Genomic DNA, 23581 nt, shown 5'->3' with positions numbered 1-23581 from the left:
CGAGGCGCGTTCAAAGGCATCAAACCCCAAGCAAGCAAGCGGTTGGAGCGGGGTTAGTGAATGTTGAATAGGGGAACAAGTTTTACCCGATTTCCCAACCGGCGTGTGGCGCACAAAACAGCTCCAGCACTGGCTGCAACATGGGCAGTGTGCTCTGTTTTTCTTGGCGAAACTTTCAAGATAGTTGTTCGGGTGTGTGTGTGTGTGTGTCCGGGGAAAGGGGATTGGTGAAGCGATCTCGCACCGTCTGAAGCAATTAAGTTGAAGCATTTTTCCCATGTTCACGTTCCATGTAGTCCGGGAATTATGATTCAATTTCTGCCCTGTTCCTCTTTTGTGCCCGAGACAAACTCCCCCCCCCCCCTCTCTTATGCCACTGGGTTGCACACAAAATGGCCGTGTTAGTGTTCTCTCACTCCCGTCTTCTTCGGCTGAACTTTATTTGCCTTTTGGCAAATATGGTGCCGTTGCCCGAACGTGCAACATGGAGTATGAATCTGAAGTGAATCCGTGAAGCGATGCTCCCGGATTCCCGGGTTCATCCCCCTCCCGCCATTTGGCCGCGATAAGAAGATAATGGAAGGGGGTAGCATGGAAAAGTAGTAAAGCGTTTCGGTGGTTTTACGTCCAGGGCCAACAAATTCTCCTGTTCTACTCGTAATCTGTTACAAGTCCCGGGAGGAAAATTAGCGCAGGCAAAATTGCACCGAGCCGTTGAGCTGACTTCGGGAGCTGCCGGCTGCGGTGAGCAGTAGGTGTAGGTGAGTAGGTGGCATTATTAATTACTATTAAGATTCTCGGAACGGTGCCCGTTCTGGTAGGGCAGGGTTGGGAAAGTTTTACCACTGCTGGCAAAGGCCCGCTGGCAAAGCGAACGTCTGCCTCACGTGCTTCGATCAACGTTCGTTACTGGAAAGTTTCCCCGGTGTGCGGGCATGGAGTGTAAGGAGAAAAGATCAAATGATTAGCTAGTTTCTGATAAGAGAGCAAAGTTTGTGCCTCCCCGAGTTGCCGATGGCAGGCAGAACACACAGCACCGCCAGGGTGGAAGGTAATTACACCGGCAACAAACAACAGAGGCGGCACAATGGTGCGATGCTGCTCGTTTTCTTTTGTGAAAGGAGGTGTTAATCGAACTATTGAGTGTCGGTAGCTCTAAAGAGGGATAGAACGATTGATTCAGCTGTGCCTAGCGCGAATGCAATCGATGCGAGACAATTGCTACCAGCGGTTAGAGCTGTGAGGGAGTGAGTCATTTCCGTTAATAAAACGAATAGAAGCAGCAGCAGCAGTAGCAGCGATCGACAGTAATGCACCGTTGAGTGTGTTCATTTGAATAGCTGTGAGTTAAGAAGAGTGCATCCTTTTCTTTCCATTACAGCCGTCACCATCCACCGATCATCGAGATAAAGAGAGAGAGAGAGCGTGTGTACACCTGAGACCAGCAACGGGCGATTGGTCCCCATAACGCGGCTAAACGGTCGTGCTGCCGCTTGCCACCGCACGGGCACGAACCGGAACGGAACACCATACTCACAGTTATTCTTTGCGCCGGGCGCCACGGAGGGGACAGAGCTAGACGAAGACGATGAAGATGATGATGGTTGGGATGATGTTGTGGAGGAGTTGGAGTTGGGGAAGGTGGAGATGTTTGCGATGATGTCCTTATTGCTATCGTAAATGTTACTCGAGTGGTGCTCGATGTGCCTGTTGGCACCGCTACTATTCATACCATTGTTGCTATCGACCCGGCCGCTGCTCGTGCCGTCCTCGCCCGCCGGCCTGGCCGTGGGTTTTTCTGCAGAGGTCACACGGAGAGAGAGAGAGAGAGAGAGAGCGACGAAGGAAAAAACGAGCCCCATTTCCCATTTCACCCGGAACGCGAAACACGTTGGCAAGCGCAGTATAATGGGGTTAAATGAAGGCGTCGTTTTTTTACGTGTGTTCCGCAGTATTGTGTGTTGGTGTGTTGTTTAACCAATTTCGTTGACGAAAAAAAAAAACAAAAACAACAGCGAGAGCCATTTCGAGGAACAAGAATGTGATTATCACACGTACGTGCGAACGCAGCCGCGCATAGCAATTCATTCGGGCGATCGGGGTGGGCGGCCGGCCGTGTGGGAGTAGTTTGTTGCACGGTGATTGCACGGCGATGACATTCCGGCGATGGTGTCGGGAAACAATCGAACACACAGAAAACGGAACCGAGAAAGAAAGGGGAAAAAAGCATAATGGGAAGAAAGAAAATAGAGAAATGAACAAAATCAACAAGCAGAAATAAAATGAATTTATAAATAAATCAACAAACTCAAAGTGCAATCGTAAACATACACATATATACACACACACACACACAGAAATATAAAAGGATGAAATGAGCGAACAAACAAGAGAGGGAGAATGTTAACAAACAATAAAAAAACGGACAAAACATAAAAACAAATTAAAGAAAAAAAAATCGGAACTATAAAACCACCGCCCGACGCAACAATGCTATTGACCGGCGCCATTCATTGTACCGATTCCCACGCGTGCACTGAATTGCCGCGTGGCCGGGCACAGAAAGTGGGGTAAATCGGTCGACGGGTTTGGGCGAATGAAAAACATTTAAAATTCATTAAAAAACGAGCGCACAACGCTGTACGAAAAAAGCGAAAAGAACAACGCCGCGCGCGCAGTAAAACAGCAAACAACTGAAGATGAATAAATAAAACCTCGTTGCAGCCGAACCGCGAACTGGCGGGCACGGGACCGGCATGGGGAGTTGTACAAAGGAAGTTCTTCAGTCGTGTGCCGGCCACCACGGGGAGTGCTGGCAATGAGGACGAATTTTTCAGTGCACGATTGAGCGCTTGATTTTTTGCTCTGTCTCGCCAATTCTCTTCTCTGTGCTGTTTTTCCAGCACTGGTTGACTTTACGTTCACTGGGACACGCGGGCATGAACCATCCGGGAGGAAGGAATCTTCACGCCACTCCGGAACCCAATTTGATGGCACCGGCGTGCCACCGACGGACAGCGTACACTTAAGGCTTTAATGTGGCGCGAACCCGATTTGGGAAGAGGGAGGGCAAATAGAACAAAATGACGGCACCGTCTTGCCCGGCTCGCACTTACCGTCCTCCACGCACATCAAGCTGTCGCTCATCAGCTTCAGACCGGTCGGGCAGGCGCAGGAAATCTTCGGACTGTTGGCGTTAATTTGGGGCGCCGGCAGGCACAGATGCGAGCAGTGGCCGTTCACCGCCTGACAGTGGTTGACGCCGTCCGGCTGGCGGTACGGGTGGTACACGTGAATCGTCATCGGGTGTTGCAGCTGTATTGGATAGAGAGAGGGGGGACAACAGATAGAGCGGAAATTAGCGAGTTGGTGGTGGACGGTACGAACGCCGAATATTACCATATGCATTGCCGTTACCGGCTCGACGTCTTTGCCGGTGAATTTGTTCGCCTTAAAGACGGCCTCCTTGTCCCAATCGGTCCAGTACACGTTATCCTCGAACGTGGTAATCGAGAACGGATGGCGCAGATAGTCGGCCGAGTACAGTATTACCGAGCGCTTGGAGCCGTCGTAGTTGCAGGACGAGATGACGTTCAGCTTCGCATCGACCTGAAAGTTGGCAATTAGGATGAGGAACTTGAACGGTTTGCACACGCCCGCGGATAAATGTGACGGCTTCAGTAGCAACCTACCCAATACACACGCTTTCGCACCAAATCCAGCGTGATTCCGTTCGGCCACTTCACCTCATAGCTGACAATCACTTGCCGGTGGGTACCGTCCATACCAGCACGCTCAATTCTTGGATTGGTGCCCCAATCGGTCCAGTACATCCAACTGTGGAAATGAAAATAAACAAAGTTAACATGAACGGCTTCCTCGTTCACGTATTTACAGCTGCGCTTGAAACGTACCCGTCGATAGGGTCCAGCGCAATCGCACGCGGAATTTCCAAATCGTCCTGGATCAACACCTTGCCCATGTTGCCGTCGAAGTTCGTCAGCTCGATGGTTGACTTTTTGATGTCGGTAAAGTAGATGTGATTGTAGATCCAATCCACCGCCAGTCCGTCGGAGGTGACGAGCTGGTCCTTCACCACGACCGTCTTGTCCGACCCTTCGTCAATCGGTGCCCTGTAACGGAACCAACCAAACACACACACACCGATAAGTGTCCGTACCGTGCGACTTACCATTCCCGCCATTGCAAACTCACTTGTAAATGCGCTTCTCCGACACATCGCTCCAGTAGATCATGCCAGTACGAAACACAAAGTCTAGCGCAGTGGCCGACTTGGTATCGTTCACGATCGACGTCATCTCACGGTGGTCGAGCGAAATCTTGCGAATGTCGTGGCGGCGGGCAAACAGTAGCGAAGCGTGGCCCTCCTTCGGCTTGCACCGGGTGTGATCGCGCGGATCGCGCAGATAGTTGTCCATACACTCGCACTTGAACGTACCGATCTCGTTGATGCAGCTCTGGGAGCAGGAGCCGGGCTCTTCGCACTCATCGATGTCGACACACGTCCGATTGTCGGCCAGCTTAAAGCTGTGAACGAAGGGGAATTTAATTTAAAAAAAAAGAAAAAAAAAACGCGCACGGTGCAAATATAAGCACCACAACCTACCCCGGTTTACAGTCGCAGTAGAAGCCGGCTGGTGTGTCCACGCAAAGCTGCGAGCAGCCACCGTTGCCCTGGAGACATTCGTTCTTACCGCACTTGTCGGCCGGCTCGTCCTGAAACTCGGGACAGTCGGGATTCTGGTCGCAAACCTTCGCCAGCGGTATGCACATGCCACCGCCGCAGTCGAACTCTGTCTTCGCGTTGCATTTCTCACTGCGAACGTTCACTGTGGGAATTGTGTACGGACATCAGTTCCTAGTACAAACAGGTACGAAGCCAAACCCAACTTACCACCACAGTTCTGCTCGTCGCTACCGTCCGAACAGTCGTTCTTGCCGTTACAGGCAAAGTGGCCGTTGATGCACGTTTTGTCCTTCTTGCACTGGAACTGGTCCGAGCGGCAGGTCACATTCTGACAGATCGGTGGCATTTCATCGTCACCGCGCGGGCAATCCTTCTCCCCGTCGCAGATCCAGCTCCGATGGATGCAGGTGATGCGATCGTTGCATTGGTATTCCAGCGGCAGACAGGTGGAGAACGTAGGCGGTGGTGGATTTGCACATCCCTTCGGGGTGAGGTAGCAAAATGTGCCCATGAAAAAGGAAACTGGCCAGACCACACACAAGCATCTAGCTCAAACTTACCCGCTCGTCGGAACCATCCGGACAGTCGGGTTCGCCATCGCAGCGCCACTTGCTGGTGATGCAATAGTTCTCCGCACAGGCGAACTGTTTCAGCGGATCGCACGTCGTGGTTGGGCAGTTGTCCTCGTCCGTCTTATCGCCGCAGTCGTCATCGTGGTCGCACACCCAGCGCTTCTGGATGCAGCGCCCGTTGCCACAGGTGAACTCATCCGATCGGCAGGTTTCATCTGAGAAAGTTGAGTGTTGGAGAAGACAGAAGATACAGCTTAGTAAGGGCTAGCAAGGCTAAGGCAACGCTGAAATGGAAAGGTAAACTGTTATGTGTCGTATGTATCTGTAACCGTTTCGATGCTGGCAGTATCGTGGTGCGTGTGTTGCTGTAAGTAGATAAATGCTGAAAGGAAGATACAACGTTTATGCAGTGTTCCGGTTCTGGAAATAATCCAATTACATTAATCATCATCTACGAGTAGAGAACGTCTTTACATTCCCATCGCATCAAACGAAGCCAAACGAACGGCAAGCTGCTAACGTTGTGAATGAAATTTACAAAATGAAACACTAAACGGCTCGTATTTCACATGTGCACAAGTAAATGCATTTTGCACCAGGTTTTAGGTTCGACCATTACGTTCTAGACGCTAGCTGCAACATCATAGCAACGGTGTAAGCATGAACTCAATCTTCCGCTCGAAGAAAAATTGGAAGTAACGACCATCATAACGCAACCACCTACACACCCCTTCTCAACCGTAACGACGGTACGTTGGGGCCACTGGTGGACTCGTTCCACACTCGGGCAAATTAATAAGCTAGTGCAGCAAATGCACACACACACACGCAAACACGGCGAAAGCATACATAGAAAATGATAACATTTTATTAAACTTTGCACGAAACTTTGTTTCACGTGTGCTTTGGCTTCCACGAAAACGAGTTTATCTGGGCAAAAGTGTCATCTCTGTCAGATTCGTTGCAGGGGTGCGGCGTTCTCCTTGGCCTCAACACCCTCGGTCTCCCAACGCGTGTTTGTATCGCTGCCTCAAGAATGCCGGTTTATGGTTGCATTCGGGGTTGGGCCGCGCGCACAGTGTAAGGTGAACACGATAAGAAAATTTGTCCGCTCCTTATGGCTCTTTCCGGGAAAGTTGGTCGTGTAATGTTGTCGAGGTGAGTTATTTTTTGTAGTTCGCTTCGTCAATGCAACACAATGAACTAGTTGCAGAAGTAGCAGGTAGTGGGTCGTTCGTTCACTGGACTGGAGTGTAAAAGGGAGCGCAAAGTTTGGTTACATCTTGTAAAATATTGTGCGAGCATCTATGGCTGCCGGAAGCTTCGTCCGTGTACCGTGAGAGCCGCGTGCACCAGCTCCCCCATCATTCCGACCGACAATGCGACGCACAAGTTTCGGTCCTCGCTTCACGCTCTAGCGATGGCAAATGATTGACACAATCGAATTGTTTGATAACTTTGTTACCGAGTGCAACAGTGACGTCCTGGAGAACGTTGCCCCACCCCTGTCGAGCTGCAATTTTGAACAATTTTGCTGCGCGACCCATGATGAAAAGCAGAGCGAAGGCGGCGCTTTGGGAGAAAATGTACGGGTTGTTGTGAACGTTCGAGTAAGCGTGTCACGCGCGTTCGGTGGTTGCGTTGCCATTGACAGTAAACGGTAGCATCAGAACTTAATTTATTGTTTTTCAACTTTAATTATTACCACAGTGCAAGCCTTTGCGGTTGTGACCCTGTTTGTTTGTATGCAAAAAAAACAGCTCTTTCGTTTGTCATTCCATCGTCCCCGCAGCTCGCTTGGTGAAATTCAATTGAAAAGACGAAACAAAAAACTCCGACCAAAGCGACGCATTGGGCATAGCAACTTGGGAATAAGTATCATTGAAAACGGATAAACATAGCCCTCTTTTTCTTCTTTCGAGCTTCTTCTTCCTCGACCCCGCTGCGTACAGCTGTATCTGTAATATTGGTCGGTATGCATTTTTGTGTGTGTGTGTGCTCTTAACGTTGTTCCCAAGACCCAACACCCGAAGGTCGTGTGAAGGCAACGTGAAGTGAAAAACATGAACATTTTGGGCCGGGAAACAAGGCACCTTACCCTTCGGTGTGTTCAAACTGTGCTTCGCCGAAAGGGGTGGGCCCGCCAAGCTCTTTCACGGGCTGTTGGCGCAAAGTGGTTGCGTTGTTAGTAGGAGATAACTTGAGCGCCACCGAAAATGGTTTACAAAACATGTGCACATGTGCTTGCGCGTGAAGAATTGTCGGTACGCCTCAATAGGGGACGCGTACGGGTGTGGCAGCAGCAGCAACAACAAAAAAGTTGAATGAACGGATAAGGAATGAGGGGATAACTAAAAAAAAAAAATACACATAGATAAATGGATTAGGGAGTGCCTGTGTTGACCACGGTCCGTTTTAACCTCTGCTTGGCTGTTGATCCTTTTCAGGCACTCTCTCCGGGGCTAGCTGGTGCTTACGTTGTGCGGAAGACTCGTGTCGGAACATACTTAGCACCATCACACGCACACACACACACACAAACACACAAACACTGCTGCCAAATCAATTTGAACCTTGTGTGTCGGATAGCATAAGAAGTGTTCGAGGTCGAGCTGGTACAAAAACGCTACTGAAAAGGCAACTGGAACACAAACCCTTCGAAACTCCCGATGGGTTGGCTGAGAGAATTTTAGAATTATCCAAAACGATGTTTAGGTTACACACCAGCCCGAGGTGGGGTTTTGTAGGTTGTTATGGTTATTTCATCTTTTCGGCAGCAATAAAATAGGAGATGTTGTGTAGCTGGCCAGCTAGCCAACACGGTAAACCTTTCACTTTGAAGGATTTAGCTGGAGTAGTCTGAAGTGAAGGTTATCTTTGGACGTTGGATGTACGCGGTAAAATAACAGGGAAAATCTACTTTGAGTTGGAAAATTGTGTTTGCCGTTGCTTACTTCAAAATATTGAAGAAGGAATAAAAATGCTTTTTATTGCGAAAGTATTTGGACCAAACAATACACCAACAAGATGCCCACTAGCATGCACATTAATCACTGAAGTTTTTAGAGCACACGTTGCGTGCTTTTCAGCAAGACACACACACACACACACGCCCACAGAAACAGACGATTTTTATCTCCCAAACACAAACCCGTTGAAATATCGCACACAACACATCAATATCTGCACATGACCAAAGCTAGCCCCGTGAAGTGCGGCGACCACATGGGACATCGGGCGAGACCAGCTGGTGCACGCCGTCGCTGCTGTACCCGGGGAATTGCAGGATACGTTTTACGATTGGAGCTCTCTTTTTTTTATTGTTGCTGTTGTTGCTGTACGCTCAATATGTCGCCCGCCGGCGCCATTGTTGTTGTGCTTGTGCTGTCATTGTGTTAAATGATGTGTACAATCGCCGTAAGGCATTCGTGGCAGGTTCGCGGCCGTCTCTAAGGGTGTGCAAGGGGCAAGCTAACATCTTGCAGCGATGCGACGCGCCACTATGGCGGCCATAGTTTTATGATAAATGTCTAATAAAATTCCAACTGTCTCACCCAACCCCCACCATAGAAGGGCTGTGAGTGTGTGTGTATGCGTGCGAGCATGTGTGTAGCTTAGTCAATCGCGCGGTGCTTCCGACCTTGGACGGTCCTTGGTAGTACACGTACACATAGCCGTGGCAACGCGTGCAATGAAAGCGAGTATGTGGTTCAGCACATTCTGCAAAACATTCCGACCAACAATGCGGCAGGGGAAGAAGCAGTGCGATTTTATACTTCCGCTCGTGCCCCCAAGCCAGACAGCTCGGCAGAGGCCGGCGGCCGTCGTTTGCAGGAATGATCTGCTTGCAAGATGTTCTTGTACCCGGGACCTCGGGACAGCCGCCTTACTGTAGGCAATTTATTTTTCACTCCAAAATTCCTTTTGAAGATGACAAAACAGTCCGCCCCAGAAACGGGGCGTGATACGGGGTATGGCATGCTCATGACATAAGCACACAGCCTGCGCGCCGTTATACAATGCGCGGGGGGCACCGAACGACATTGTGAACAGGTACTGGAACGACCAGCCACAGGCTTCCAGCATCTTTTGAAAGAGCAGGTGTTTTAAGCAGTGTGTTAAGACTTTGTTCGGCATCCTTGGACTTTGCCGTATCCTGCACACGAGCGAAGTCCCTTCAGCTGCTAAGCCAATGATGAGGCCGCCCCACAATGAAACGGATGCTGACGGTTGCAAGCCAGAAACCTTCCCGGAGGAATCCCGGAAATGTCGGCTCTATAAAGTGTGCCCGTTCCTCAAACATTTGCTCGGAGTAAAGCCCGTGGTGGTACAGCCGAGCTGCAATGCATGACGTTTATGGCCTTACCTTCCTGTACCGGTTGGCCGGTTTACCACATTTTTCAACATCGTCTTCATCTTTCGGGTTACGGTGGACTGTTTTGAAAAATTGTTTTCCAATGAACATCGCTACACCTCCGAAGGTTCGAAGCGAACCCGAGCTCAGCCCGGGATGGGTGGTCAACGCTTGATAAGATCCTCACCACAAACGTGACATTATTGTGCCCGGGCGGGTGAGCTGTCCGTAATCGGCAGGAAGGCTCTATAAATTGAGACGGTTATCGTACGTGTTCGAACGGTCGTTGGCAAAACCCCTGCACGCTCTCCTACCCCCACTTGATGTGCAATCGAAATTGGAGCATAAATTTAAACGCTTCTCGATCGAGAGCGTCAGAAACAATTGATGCCCGTTCCACTTCGGTGCGTAAATCGTTCGCACCAAATTCGACATGGACAATCATCGGACACCGACACGATCGCCATCGTCACAATATTGCCATCGTATGCCGTCATGTTTTCGATGTCATTTTTTGTTTTGCTTTCAAGTTGTCGGTGTGTCGGGGGGCGTACTGAGTGCAATTTTTGCATGTGACTGGTATTTTGCACACTCAACAGAAGCAGAAGAATAAAAAAATGCTCTCGAATTTTCACAAAACATGTGCACCATATTCTAGCGCCAATGCCAATCGACAGGATGAACATCTTTTCGTGTTCGTGTATGTGTTCGTGTATGTGTGTGTGTGTGTGTGTGTGTGTGTGTGTGTGTGTGTGTGTGTGTGTGTGTGTGTGTGTGTGTGTGTGTGTGTGTGTGTGTGTGTGTGTGTGTGTGTGTGTGTGTTATTTGACAGATCCGATAGATAGGCAAAAGGCAACGCCGTACCAGCCGAGCTTACGGCACGACAGAGGCACCAGAATGACACCACCGTTCCCCCAGGGGGTGAGTAGGGGACGCAATCCCGACGGTGTGCTTCCGGCCAAGTGATATGGCCCGGTCCTCTTTAGCTGACAGCGCCGGCTCTGGGAGGGGAGCATATTTGAACGCTTCCACGCATCCAGCGTGTGTGATGGCTTCGTGGAGGAGACTGATCCATTTAAGGCTTGTCTGATTCGCCCACTTCACCGGTGGGTGTTTTGCTCGGACGTCCCTTGGCCGGGGCCTTCACTTTGATGGACGTGTGGGTTTTTGGTCTGGAGTGTGTGTATGTGTGTGAGCATTGCGTGCAACCATGACCTGTACATACACACACACACACACACACACACACACACACACACACACCTACATGCACGACAACTCACTCCAGCTGTGCCCGGGTGAACTTCCAAATCCAATTGGATCCCCACATGCCCACGTGCCCGTTGGGCGCAGGGAGCAGCTAAAGGGAATACACCTTTCCCTGCATGCCTTCCTTCACCGTCCTGGCGGCTCGCAGCGAAAAAGTGTTGTGGTGCGAATGTAGCTGTAGGTTTTGCAAACCTCTCCCCTTGCCTCGTCCTACTAAGAGCATTTCCCCTGGCGTGGGGTGGTGGGTTGCGCCTTGCTTGCGGTATCGTAAAATAATAAATTGATTGTTAATGCATCGTCAAGCTTGATAGGATTTTGACGCCTGGACGCGTCGGATGGATGACAGAAATGTGTGCCCGTGGAAGCGCATGAAGCACTGTGTGCGTATGTGTGTATGTGTGAAGGATGTCAGGAACGAACGAGAGTGACCGGAAGACCGGTGAGAGTCAGAGTTCGAGTGTGTGCCTGTGTACTCGAGAATCATGTAGTGCTCGACCATCGAGGCAAAGGAGGAAAAGGATGGACGAGAACCACCGCGGACTAGAGGTGCGGTGGCAACGAAAATAAATTCTACCACCAGACTTTCCAACCGTCCTTCGTACACAGTGTGTGTGCCATACACCGCCCAAGTACACCGCGTTCGGCAGCTGCTGGTGTTTGATTTATGGCCAGTGCTTCATTGATCGCTGTCACAGCGCGTCGAATATGATTTATACGTGTTGGGAGTGTATTATACCTTGCAGAAATTTATTCATTCCGGTCACATTCATACCGGACCGTTTCGTTTTTTTTGTGCTGGTGTATTGAAAACAGAAGACAAGGAGGCACGCGCACCCGGAAGAAACAAATTCATGTTTACACAGCATTAAAGCGTTCGATCGAAAGTATGATGCACGCGCGCATCTTCGCACCCTGTGCGCCGGGCCGAGCCCGATTCTTTCCACCTTTCCAGGGCTAGTGTTGTGGCTATTGTGGTGCAATTTCACGCACAGCACCCCACCCACAATTGCCAAAGCTCATAAAAATTCGCCCAACCGAGCGAACGAATGTAACGCGCGCATAAATGTAATATTGTCACGGCATACCAACCCACCAGCCCCGTTGTACACCGCCCAGGAATGCGTGTACGTGCTGCTTGGTAACAGCAACGCAGGCAGGCGAATTGGTATGCAGCAGCAGCAAACAGTAGCAGCACCATAAGTGGGGTGGCCGATGAAGGGAATACGGCAGAGCCGCTGGAAGCAATTTAGCGAACGTCTTAGGAAAGAACAACACAACACTTTCCAGCTTTTCGCAAGTTGCAGATCAATTTCACGGTGTTCGCATTGCCATTAGTATGCAGCAGCTTGGCGGCGCTGTAATTCCCTGCCAGCCAGCCAACCGTTCACACGTCATGGAAAACAAATAATCATCAACCATCGCCAAGCGGGTGGGACGGACAGGAGGAGCACGCTGCCGTTCTGGTTGAACGGTAGAGCCGCGCCCACGCGCACGCTCCCGACCATCATCATTAGCAGCCGGTAATTATGAGCATAGCAATGATAGCCGAAACCCGAACCGAACCGGCCGCAGTCATCCATAAAAGTGGCACTCTTTCGAATGTGCCGAATCGTTAAAATTAGCCCAAAAGGCTGGTTTCGGGGCGAACGGACTGAATAATACATAAATGTGCCGGATCGCGCACGCCCATGTGGATGTGAGTATGTTGTTGTATTGTTTTTAAATGTTCTCTTCGTCGAAGAAAGGCAGAAGGATAGCATTATATTGGAAAAGTTTTACACCGTTATTTTAAGCGGTGCTGCGTGTGTGTGTGACATCACCACCACCCGCGGAGAGGTAGTTGTTCTTGGCGTCGAATTATTTGAGGTAAAATTTCGTATTCCATCGAAGGATAAAGCATACTTTCAATGCCAGCCGCCGGGGAGAGCGACCACGAATGGAGTCGAGTTTTTTATTTCACACCGATTTCACCTGCCGCCATTCGCTGGAACGTGAAATTGGTTTTGGGTGAGGAGCGGCGAGCTTTAAATTATGGCAACATTTCTCAAACGCTACGTTTGTTCTCGGGAATGGGTTTAGGCGATCTGGGATGTGTGCCGGGTAGCATAAAAAGTGCAGTCAAATGTATTTCGGGGCAGGTGTTTCTAATCGATGTCGGCGACTGCTCCTGCCCGGTCCGGATTGCCAAAAAGGCAATTTTTTATTGCAGCCCATTGCAAAAAGAGGGGGAGGGGGAGGGTGAGGGGGGGGGGGGGATTGGAAACAGATCGCTGAAATCGACAACGCGTAATCGATTTCCATTGCTGCTCAAAAAGTGTACGTTTGGGAGCAGGTGACAGATCCGTTTTCGCTGGGGCAAGCGTCGCAGCGTCGTGGCAGTTTATGGCTGCCGAGGGAAGGAAATGGATTGGATTTACGTTTTTTATATGCACCTTGGGATAATTGATTCGCGTGTAGATACATATACATAACTTAATCGTAAGAGAGAGAGAGAGAGGTCGTAGGGGAAAATCGTTTAATCGAGAAAGTTTCATCATTGTGCATTGCCAAACAGTCGACACGCTACATAAAACACGGACAAACACTAAGCACTGTCTCAAGTAATTTCGATCTCAAATCTATCGTACAATCACTCTTCGGTTGTTGTTGTCCTCCTTACCGGTGCATTAAATCAAAACACTCCTACCCAGAGACCAGCCCTTGTACCTGGCGCTGCTTCTGTACCATTCCTCGTCCCAAAAACCTGATTCAATTCGCTCAATCTTTGTTGGAATAAATTGCATTATGTTCTTCGTATCTCCCAAACTCAACATGAGTGCATGCGACAGAACGGAACGAATTGCTTTTGCTGCTGCTGCTGCTGCTGTTTCTGTAACTACTGCTACTGGAGGAAAACAAATTGCAAATGCAAATATTGAATCCGGGCTGCACGGGACAAGATGGAGAGATGCTTCCATCAGTGTCGCCAGTGTGTTTGCAAAGGTGGACAGCTTGTTTGTAGCAGCGAGAGAGCTTATGCTGCTCTGCATCAAAGCGATGAATCTAGGTTTACTTTTTTTTATTGTTGTATAGCTTTGCATTATCTCGGTGCTTATGGTGCTTGGCTTCGAAAAGCTAATCCACGTACACAATGAGGTCAGGCATGAATATTTTATTTATGGAAAGGTAAACATTCGTAAGTAAAAAAAAAAGGAAACAACGAGGAATGGGCAAACAAATTCATCGACTGCATAAACATCATTCATTTCCCAATGCTGCTGCTGATGATGCGGCTGCTGCAGCTTTTGCTGCCGAGCGGCCAATGCATCTGGTACACGTTTGCCGTTGGGCTTCGGTTCGTTCGTTCGTTCGTTCTTTCGTTTCCGGCTGCAACGCTGTCAGAAACTTTCCGATCGGGGTGGCACAAGCCGGGAAGCGTTGAGGTAGCATAAATTTTGCATCAATAACTTGTTTACCAATTGTGAGAGCATTCTTTTAACGTTCATCTCAATATCTAGATGCCACTGTTGGGTTAAGCTTTTGTTTGCATTGGAAGCCCGTTTGGAACTTTCGTTTGAATTGGATGAACAGAACGAATTTTATATTACTGGTCGAATCAACAAGCAAGCAAGCAAGCAAGCAAAAAAAAGGAAACTAAGAGAGTTTCTAGCATCGATAACAACTTTTGATAGGCACTTGATGGAAATTGAACTGAAGCGCTTGAGATAAATGATGGGCTCCAGTTTTGAGAAGAGGTGGTCAATTTGTGAACTTTGAAGAAAAAAAAATGGATTTGATTTCTTGAAAGTTTCAGTCGAGTAACTGGAAAACGTTACTAACTGTTGATATAAAACAAAACCTATTACATTTCGGGGCTTAAACGTAGGTTTTTTTAAAGTTAATACACGAGCAAAAACGGTTCTAGTAAAGGTTTGCAGAGTTTGTCATGACCATTTGAGCTGAAATGCCAAACTTCATTAGAAGAAAATGCCTTTTCCGATAAAATGCTTAATGGTTGAAAGTCGTTGCATTAAGAAAAACAATATATTAAACGTTTTTTGATGAAAGTTAATTGATACATCGAACAGATTCCTAGAAATAGAAATGCTTAGCATGATAAAGACTTCAGAATAGATCCTTTCACACATTGAACGATTTCTTCATAAATCGCCCCACAGCTCAGCATCAGCAGGCGAATAAGCTTTTCAATTCATTTTGTTTGCTTTGTGACATTCCCATTAGTGGGAAATCTATCCTTCATCGACCATAAAACACAATTTCCGAAACACAGCCCAACGCAGCAGTCTGAAAATTCTGAAAACAATTGAAATATTGTTTTCAGGATTCAGCGAAGCGATACCTGCTTTTACTCGAATCGAACCACTACCATGCAGCACCAGATAGCAGCATGGACGGAAGGTTTCGTGTGGAAACCAGCACACATACAAATACCGCTTCGCTGATGCTTTATTTACACTGTTTTCAGAATCGTGAGACAGCTGGACAGTATACGGCGTTGGAAAATGGCGAAAACACAGAAACTAAACCATCAATTCATTGATTCGCCGATGCCGCTGAGCAAAGCGGATTAAATCGTCGCTCGGCGGGGCAATGCCATGCTTGCAATAATGGGAAATACGGTAAAGACCGGCAGCCGTATAACGGGTAATGCAAACACGTTCCCGAATAGTACCGACATGAATGCGGACTACTGTTAACTTACGTTGCACGTGTAGTATCTTTTGACGGTATCAAACACTTTTAAAATAAAGCTTCTAACAATCAACAGCCCTACATCGAGCTGGGCGCTGGTGAGTTGTGCTGGGAGAATCATCGCATGCATCCTCATAGTAGGGCATTTGATTTATTCTCCTGCTGCACATTGAAACAAACAACAACTTGTTTGTAAGCATGTGTGTATGAGTTTGTTTTTTTTTTTTCGAGAAAAATGGAGCATCATCATCCCGTTGCAGTGTTTCGCAGTGAAGCCATTTGCTCTTTCGTATCGGCGCATTTGAAAACATTGCTGCATCGATTTAGTGGAACCTTCAGTTGCAGCAGCAAGCAAGCATTGGACGGTAGTGTTGTTATGTTGAACATGCACCCTCAAACACACGGCTGCAAGTGGATGGAAGTGTTTTGAAATGTAGTGGTTTGTAGATTTTTTTTGTATGACGCTCGATTTCCACCGGATCTGTTTGTTCGCAACATCATTCGTAGTAACGAGTAGCGGCAGGTAAATGAATTATCTTTTAGCCAGGGAAAAAGAGTGAAATCATTCGCCGAGCAGTTTGCCAATCGATCGAAAAATCATGTTGAAACGTTTAGAGTAGCATTCCATCCGATTCGTTCCTTCCCTTGTTCAAACGGTGCTCAATGTACAAACGCACAAAGCGGCACTCCTTCGGCACAAAGAAATTCGCCGAACTCATTCAAAATATTCACTCAATCGAAGCAATTTCTTCGTATCAGTCATTTCCAACTCGATTAGTTTGTTTAATTCGATTTCGATGAGCAGAAAGCATTCGTGAAGAGGAACGCGATGTTGGATGGTGGGATCCGATATCCGTACGCAAACTTCTGACCATTTCATGGTTCAAACATTCTCCTGTTCATTGAACCGTTTGAATAGAGCGATGCGCAAGAGAGCCGCGTCTTGTTGCGTTGTTTTTTTTTTAAGTGAGGTTTATTATGCTGAAATTCTTTTTACGTCATAACGTATCACAGCAAAACAGCCATCGTTGTCCTTTTCATTGGCCCCGATTGGCCGTTCTTCATTGACACTGAAAACCTGTGAAGCTCAAAACTGATAAGGCAAGTCACATTCTTCGGTCGAAAAATGATTGCTTCCATCATTTTCTGTTTTCTTCGTTCACTACATCCCATAGCAACTTTAACGTCGTTTTTGCCGTTCCCGTGTGATACACAAGCAACGGGATTGGGAACGCCCGCTGCTTTGTTGTTTGGGACGTTTAACGCTCACACTGCCAACTGGCGTGTTTATGGGCGTTAGAAGCAAACGAAAAAAACTTAAAACCCTTCATTGAGATGTACACATACAGGTCCAGCTCTATTGAGACTTCTCACGGCTGGCGATGTAATCAGCGAGCACATTTAGCTGACTGTCAGGGCATTTTTCGCTTCGCTCTCGACAGCAGCCCTTCCTGTACAAGGGAGAAGATCTCCCTTTTGAAGCAACCGCTACTGGTGCAGCAACCCTCGAACGCAATGGACGGTTGATGGACCAATTTGTGGTCAATTTAATCTTCTTTTCTACCTCGTCGCCCATTGGCGGGAAGTCTGTGCAAGGGAGACAGCGGGATGGTGGTAGCGCACACTGACCATCAACCAAGCAGTGGACGATATTTTTCATCATTTTATTTTTTTTTATCGCTTTAGTCACAAGCACCCAGTCTTGCGTTACTGCAAGACAGCGCCTTCTTACGGCTAATATTGATACTGCTCAACGAATAAAAAAAAAATCCGGTAGACAGAGAACACATTTCTGGTGCGAGCAGTACCACAACTCTATTCACATACGAGTGGGGTCTTTTTTATGTTTCCACAGCACTCAATGGCGGCTTACCTGTGAACTCAGCATCGGCGAGTGCATTGAACAGCTTTACCTCACAAACAAACAGCAATGCAACGGGTTTAGCCTTTTGTGCGAGAATCAATACAGCGAGAAAAGATCGCTTTAAGAGCGCCGGGTACTCTGTCGGTCTGAAGAGTGGATAAAGAAGGGCGCGTTCTGTTTCGCACAACCCAACAGCCCAACCCAGATCGATCGGCCGCCGACCGCCGTACACAAAGCGCAGCCAGCGAGAGCGCAAAAGGAACGTGGCGGGTTGTGTAATCGTAAGTAATCGAGTTTGTCATTGAACGAACTGAATTGAATCTCTTATAAACCAATTCAACAAATAAGCGGTTCGTTCGCCTCTTCTGTGGCAACGCAACGGTGATAGAGACGCCGTGCAGATGGAGACGCCGTGCAGATGGAGACGCCTGGTGCTTCTGGCCGCCGTCGGGTAGTGCTTCCCCGCCAGAAGCTAAATTTGATAGCGCTGCTAATATAATGCTTGCAACAATAGCACAGTCAACCATCAAGGAATAATTATTCTACACCATGCTTAATCCCCCGACACACACACACACACCAAAGCGTGTGATTAAAGCGAGCCAACAATGCAATCCCGATGGCTTCACTGCTACGACACGATGACACTGAGCAAAACAAAGCCCTCTGTGTAAAGCTAATAGGCCGTATTGTGCCTTGAATTGGTGGCTTAATCCTTTAACAATCGGGCTCTTTCATGTTGTAGTTTTTTGTTCCACTCTCAATCCCTCTCTTTCACGCACTGACACACACACACACACACACGCCGCAAAGCCTGGAAGGATCCATCAACCAAAGCGTGAGGCGCTCACCGAGGCCGACGTTCTCGCGGCATCCAAGGATTTAATTGTTTCCAGTGGAGAAAATTAACTTCCATCCAGATCGGTAGCGCACGAGGGTAGTGTGGGTGGCGGTCTCGGGTAAGGGAAGGTGCCATCAAGACAGAAGCAACCAAACGCTGGAGGGCACGGTAGCACCATCGTATCGCGAAACCGTACTTGCTACGGGTACCGCCAAAGTAAAGCATCATCGAGCGCGATGGAAATAAAGCATATAAACCCGCGCTTATGTAAAGAAACAGAGGGCACATAAACTTAAAAGGCGGGAAAAGTGAGAAACTTTACGGCAAGATTGCGTGAGGCGAAAAGAAAGGGAGAGAAAGATAGAGCGAGCAGGAAGCCAGCAACCCACTGGAAATATGCACTTATGTGTAATTATCGTTACAAATTATTAATTCAATTTTCCACTTCATCACAACGACCACCAATCCCCTCGGAACGGCGCACGGGGAACATTGCGTTTGCTTTAGATGGCCGCAGCCCGTGGCCACCGAACAAGGGCGCACACAACTTATCACGCCTTGCAGCGAAAGCGCCATCGTTCAGCACACAGTCGTAGGGACAGAGAGGGAACGATTCCGCGGACAAAATTATATTTCATTTTCACCGATGCATGGCGAACGTGAATAAGATAATTAACTTTCACTCCCAGAGCGCGCGCGCGCGAACACACACACTTCCCCGAGAAGCACACAAGTTGAGAATGAGCGAATTGGCTGGAAAATAAAAAAAGCTAAATACACTGCTGCAGGTGATTCGCTCTAAGCTGTGTGCTGTGTGTTTAATTCGATCCCTTTTTATCCATCGCATCTTCAATGGGTGATGCGTTTTGCGCCAGCCAGAGGTCCGAAGGGTGTTGGCAAATATTTTACCACCCTGCAGCCCGCAAGTAAAAGATCGTTTAATCGGAAGCAGCTGAACGCGCATAAGTGGGTGTAATTGAATTTTTACACCCAAACACTCAAGATCTTGCAATGGAGCGTTTGCTTTTTTTTTTGTGTGTGCGGTCGCTAGTCGTAGCTTTGTTTCTTGCTGTTCAGTTTCGTAATTGTGCTCGTTTCGATTGGTCCCCGATACATCCGGAAGCAACCAAAACGGCCCTATACACCATTCCCCTGTACCCTTATACAAATATGCACAAAACGGCAAAATGGGTTCGCAGCAATCAGCAAACTTCACGTCCGCAGCAGCCGGACGAACGGACGGGGACGATCCGGCAAGTGGACGGAATCGAATTCCGGATCATAATGTTCGACCATAAATACAATAAAAATTAATAGGCAATAGGATGGCTTTGGCGAACACGTGCGCAGTGCGCCACTCACACATACACACACATACAAACGCACGTGTCGAATGTTTAGTGTATTTGTGTGGCAGTGCACATCTTCGTTCGGTTTGTGGTGAACGGTCTTTGGGTTGCTGCCGAGCGGCCGCAGGTGAAGCAAACGGTTACGATGGCCACCCGTCTAAGGGCTCACGTATGCTACTGCCCCCGTAGGTTCCCCCTATTAACAGCGCACCGCGTGCACAGTGCCGGGGGCATTTCTCTCTGGAGGTTTCTCTCAAGCCGTGAGGCAATCTTCCCTCAATGGTTTACTATTTTCTGCAGAACTCGAAGCACAATGCCATCCGGCAGTGGAGGCGCTATTCCTGGAGGAGAAGGATGTCGCATCGGAAAGGAAGGAAAAGAGCGGCTATGTATACGGAACATGTCATTTTCCTATGCGTGTTTCTTCCAGCGATAAAAGATAAAGCTCAACCTCCGAGCCGGTAGGGACGACGGTGGTGAAAAGTTTCGCCGGTCGGGTAAGATGCTGGAAAGTTCTAATTTGATTTTGCGCCGAGTCTCCGAGACACAGCTGGACACCCTCCCGGTGTACAGTTCGGGTCTGTACGGTCGATGTCATATCTTAATCGAACGAGTTGGTACGCGCAGCCCGGCCGAACCGTTTCGGTGGCAAACGCACGTCCGATCAAGACACCGCCGAATGGCAGCCTAAAGCACACAATACGACCCCATAAATGGTAGGTCGGGCCGGAGCAGCGTGTGTCGCCCGGTGTCGCCCGGTACACATTAATCGAAAAGCTCACAACACACACACACGCACACACATTTGGAAGTGTCCGGTTTTGACTTTAATTGATGATTTTCCATTATGGCTGGTAATCCTCACCTCGCTTCGTACAGAACTGGTCGGTGGTTGCCATATGTTTCGTCTAACCCAGCTTACTGGGTTAATGGTAAGTGTGTGTGTGTATGTGGCGGTATGCGTGTGTGGCAAAAATGCTTTTACGTCCCGTGGTTCCTGATCGTGATTTGATTATTGAAATCTTCGCCATCCACATGAGCGGAAGGGAAAAGCTATTTTAGTTGAACCTCGCCGCAAGCGATGGCTCAAAGGATCATCGGCATGGGTTGCGACGAGCAATTAACTAAAATGTTCGCACGAAACCCACGAGAACAGCAATGGTAGGCTCGCACACAAACACACGTACACACACACACAACACTGTTTCGATATTTCTCTCCTAGTGGTCACCGGGCTATTCGCAGAACCACAATCGGAGTGTGAGCTTCTAATGGATTAACAAGTGCTGCCGGGACGTTCCTCGAATCGTCTCGCCTGAAACCCCCGTGGAGTGCAGGGAAAGGCGGGTCAATGGAGGATGGATAGAGCCCAAACCCCGAACCGGAATATGGAACATGATAATGCAATCGATGCGCTTCCCGGGTTCCGCTTGGGGACATACGCTAATGTGGTCAGCAAGAGAGACAGGGAAACACCGCCGCCTCCGGAACAAATGGCCAGTTCGGCGAAACTTCCATTATCGTAAAATAAGGTTAATCTTGACGGATTTCAAAATTTCCATCCTGTGGCTTTTGAGGCCGTGTTCGCCCTAATCGCTATCGATGGCCATCGTTGTTAAAGGGGAGGTAGAGATGGCCAAACAAAAGGCTACTCAGGCAGATGAAGTTGGCGTGCGCCCGGCTCGATGTGGGCCGTTGTCATTGCGCTGGCTTGTTGTTTGTGCTAAAGCGGGAACGATCAGCTCCAGCCGAACGGCATGTGGTGGTTTGCTGAAATTAATTTCGCTCTGATGGAAACCCATACTGCAAGTGGCCATTAGTTTGGCTTGTTATTCTCGACGCTGCTGTATCCTTTATTCTGGATGATTGTATCCTGTTTTTTGTACAAGCCACACTGATGAACCTAGGCGATGAACCAGCCACGCCACGGAAAGGGCGTACACACGGCTACTCGCGGAATCGGAACAGTGGGCGATAAATCTAGCGCCCAACCGCGGACACACTCACACACTCAGCCGGAGTTGATTCGCTTGCAATAAAAAGCGTTCTCGCTGTGCGTCTTGAGTGCTTGCAGGCGCACGAGGCGTTCCCGTTTCTTTTAAGCGAGCGAGAGCCCCCGCCCGACCAAAGCCGCAATCCAAAAGTCATCATAAATTGTTTCAATTCACCGGAATTTATGGAGATTTCTTATGCTCGTAGACGTTGCCGGGTGTGGATCGTCCTTCTCCATCGCCACCAGCAGCACCGCGCGGTGCTGGTCTAAACGCAAAGGCGAAGCTTTTTATGAAGATTTACTTCCAGCTGCGGTTCACCGCGCGGTGGTGGTAGTAGCCGAGAGTTGGGTGTTTGGACCGGCGCTGCGACCCACCGAACGCAAAGATAACACCAGACGCGGACCCACTTGTTTGCCCGGCCGGCCAGACCACAATCCGGGCAAGGTTGGCAGGCCTTTTGAATGCTTCAGTGGAAACCGGACCGGAGGAGCATTTTTCCGTTTTTCGTTGCGCACGGTGCGGACCAGAGCGCGGAGGGAAATGAGATCCCATAAATCACCGCGTTCGAACCATTTTTCATACCTGGTGCCACACGGTGCGAAGCGTTTGCAAGCCCGCCCGCTCTAAATCTGTTTCTGAAAGCTAAATTAGCATGTTTTGGGAAGCTTCAATGTAGAAGAATCTCCCTCGTTTGGGTGTGAACTCGCCCGGAAACGGCACGGCGCAGCAGGTAGGAAAATGGCAAGTCAATTAGACCGAGTTTCAGCACAAAACAGCACCGGCACGGGGAACGCCCTTACGCCGAACGGAACGAGCTGCACCGCTGCCGACCGCGAACGCTGTCCAATACTGTCCGATTGAATCTTCCCAATATCGGAGCTCTTCCCGCGGCGAAGATTGATGGGACAAAATAAAGAAATAGCTAACCGTTCACCGATGGCTCTACATCGTTACCCTTCGCCCGGCGTTTCATCGTGTCGGTATCGACGTATCGCGAACGGGAGGCGGGCACGAGGAATTGACAAAACGAGAATCGTTTCACCCGCTGCCGGTAGGCTTTGCTTTCGCCCGAGAAGTCAACAGAGTGAGTGGCGGGCCTCTCTCTCGCGAAGTCCTCGCCTTGACCTCAGGTGGCGCCGGAAGCGAAACGCAATATCAATGATTGATGATCCAAATCATGGCCGAGAGAGAGCTTGGTGGTGATAAACAGCCGACCGGCAGCCGGCCAGGTGGTGGTTTACTTTTCGCAATCGCAATGGCTTCGCGCGAAGATTTGCTCCGTTGCCGCAATTGTTGTAAGCTAAATGAAGCCTGTGAAATGTTATAAATCAGTTTGATACGCTCTATTTGTCAGCGGTGAGTCGCGAAATGGTATCCAGGCAGGGCGGGAAGTGCCACGGAACCTGTAGAAGACAGTTGCCTCGCACTGGTACACCCAAACCGTGCACACCTTTCGGCCGTGGTGGGTCTGATAAAATATTAAATCATTTGTTTCGTTCGCCTCGGAGATGGTACAGCATCCGGGCCAGAATCCGGTGCGGACGGGTGGTGTGCGTGTACCGACCGTTGCCGTTGTGTTGTGGATGTAATGATAATCTTTCCTAATGAGTTTTATTATTTGCGCTGATAGCGCAAACACTGGGCGTGGTAGGAGATTCCGCGACAGCTTCGGAGCGTTAATGTTAAGCCGGGCGGGAAATATTGTCATTTATTTGCAGCGTAATCATTTTATCACTTGCGAAGGATGCATCCACCGTGCTATTAATCGCATTTCATCGTACAGATTAATGCTTTACATTCTGCTGCATGTTCTTGAGGTTGGGAAAGTTTCCTCCCTTGAAGTGCGTCGGAACATTGGATTGAGATAAGCAATTAGAAAACTCTGTAACAGAGGAGGTAGACCTGGTACGGTCCGTTGTTAGCAACTTTCTGCAGCTT

The 23581-nt window shown here is 48.9% G+C and overlaps 1 protein-coding gene across 16 annotated transcripts in view; it reads right to left on the bottom strand.

Annotated features, from left to right (window-relative positions):
• Window positions 1-23581, bottom strand: part of LOC121587858 (low-density lipoprotein receptor-like) — a 157148-nt gene that overhangs the window by 25444 nt on the left and 108123 nt on the right. For 14 of the 16 annotated variants that reach the window (XR_006004119.1, XM_041905078.1, XM_041905082.1 and 11 more), the window contains 9 exons: window positions 5269-5495; window positions 4916-5189; window positions 4628-4850; window positions 4216-4548; window positions 3915-4133; window positions 3693-3837; window positions 3400-3609; window positions 3117-3315; window positions 1733-1798 (listed from right to left, as the gene is read on the bottom strand). Coding sequence is in view for 15 of the 16 variants with exons in the window: in XM_041905078.1 (XP_041761012.1) it covers window positions 1733-1798; window positions 3117-3315; window positions 3400-3609; window positions 3693-3837; window positions 3915-4133; window positions 4216-4548; window positions 4628-4850; window positions 4916-5189; window positions 5269-5495 (1896 nt within the window). In the remaining variant the exon portion in view is untranslated. The remainder of the gene's footprint in view (window positions 1-1732; window positions 1799-3116; window positions 3316-3399; window positions 3610-3692; window positions 3838-3914; window positions 4134-4215; window positions 4549-4627; window positions 4851-4915; window positions 5190-5268; window positions 5496-23581) is intronic. The other 2 variants (XM_041905092.1, XM_041905088.1) reach the window with 2 other exon arrangements.

Source organism: Anopheles merus, chromosome 2R (assembly GCF_017562075.2).
Source record: "Anopheles merus strain MAF chromosome 2R, AmerM5.1, whole genome shotgun sequence".
In the NCBI taxonomy this organism is placed as follows: Eukaryota; Metazoa; Arthropoda; class Insecta; order Diptera; family Culicidae; genus Anopheles; species Anopheles merus.
The sequence above is the reverse complement of the archived record's forward strand: the minus strand, read 5'-3'. Positions and strand labels throughout refer to the sequence as shown.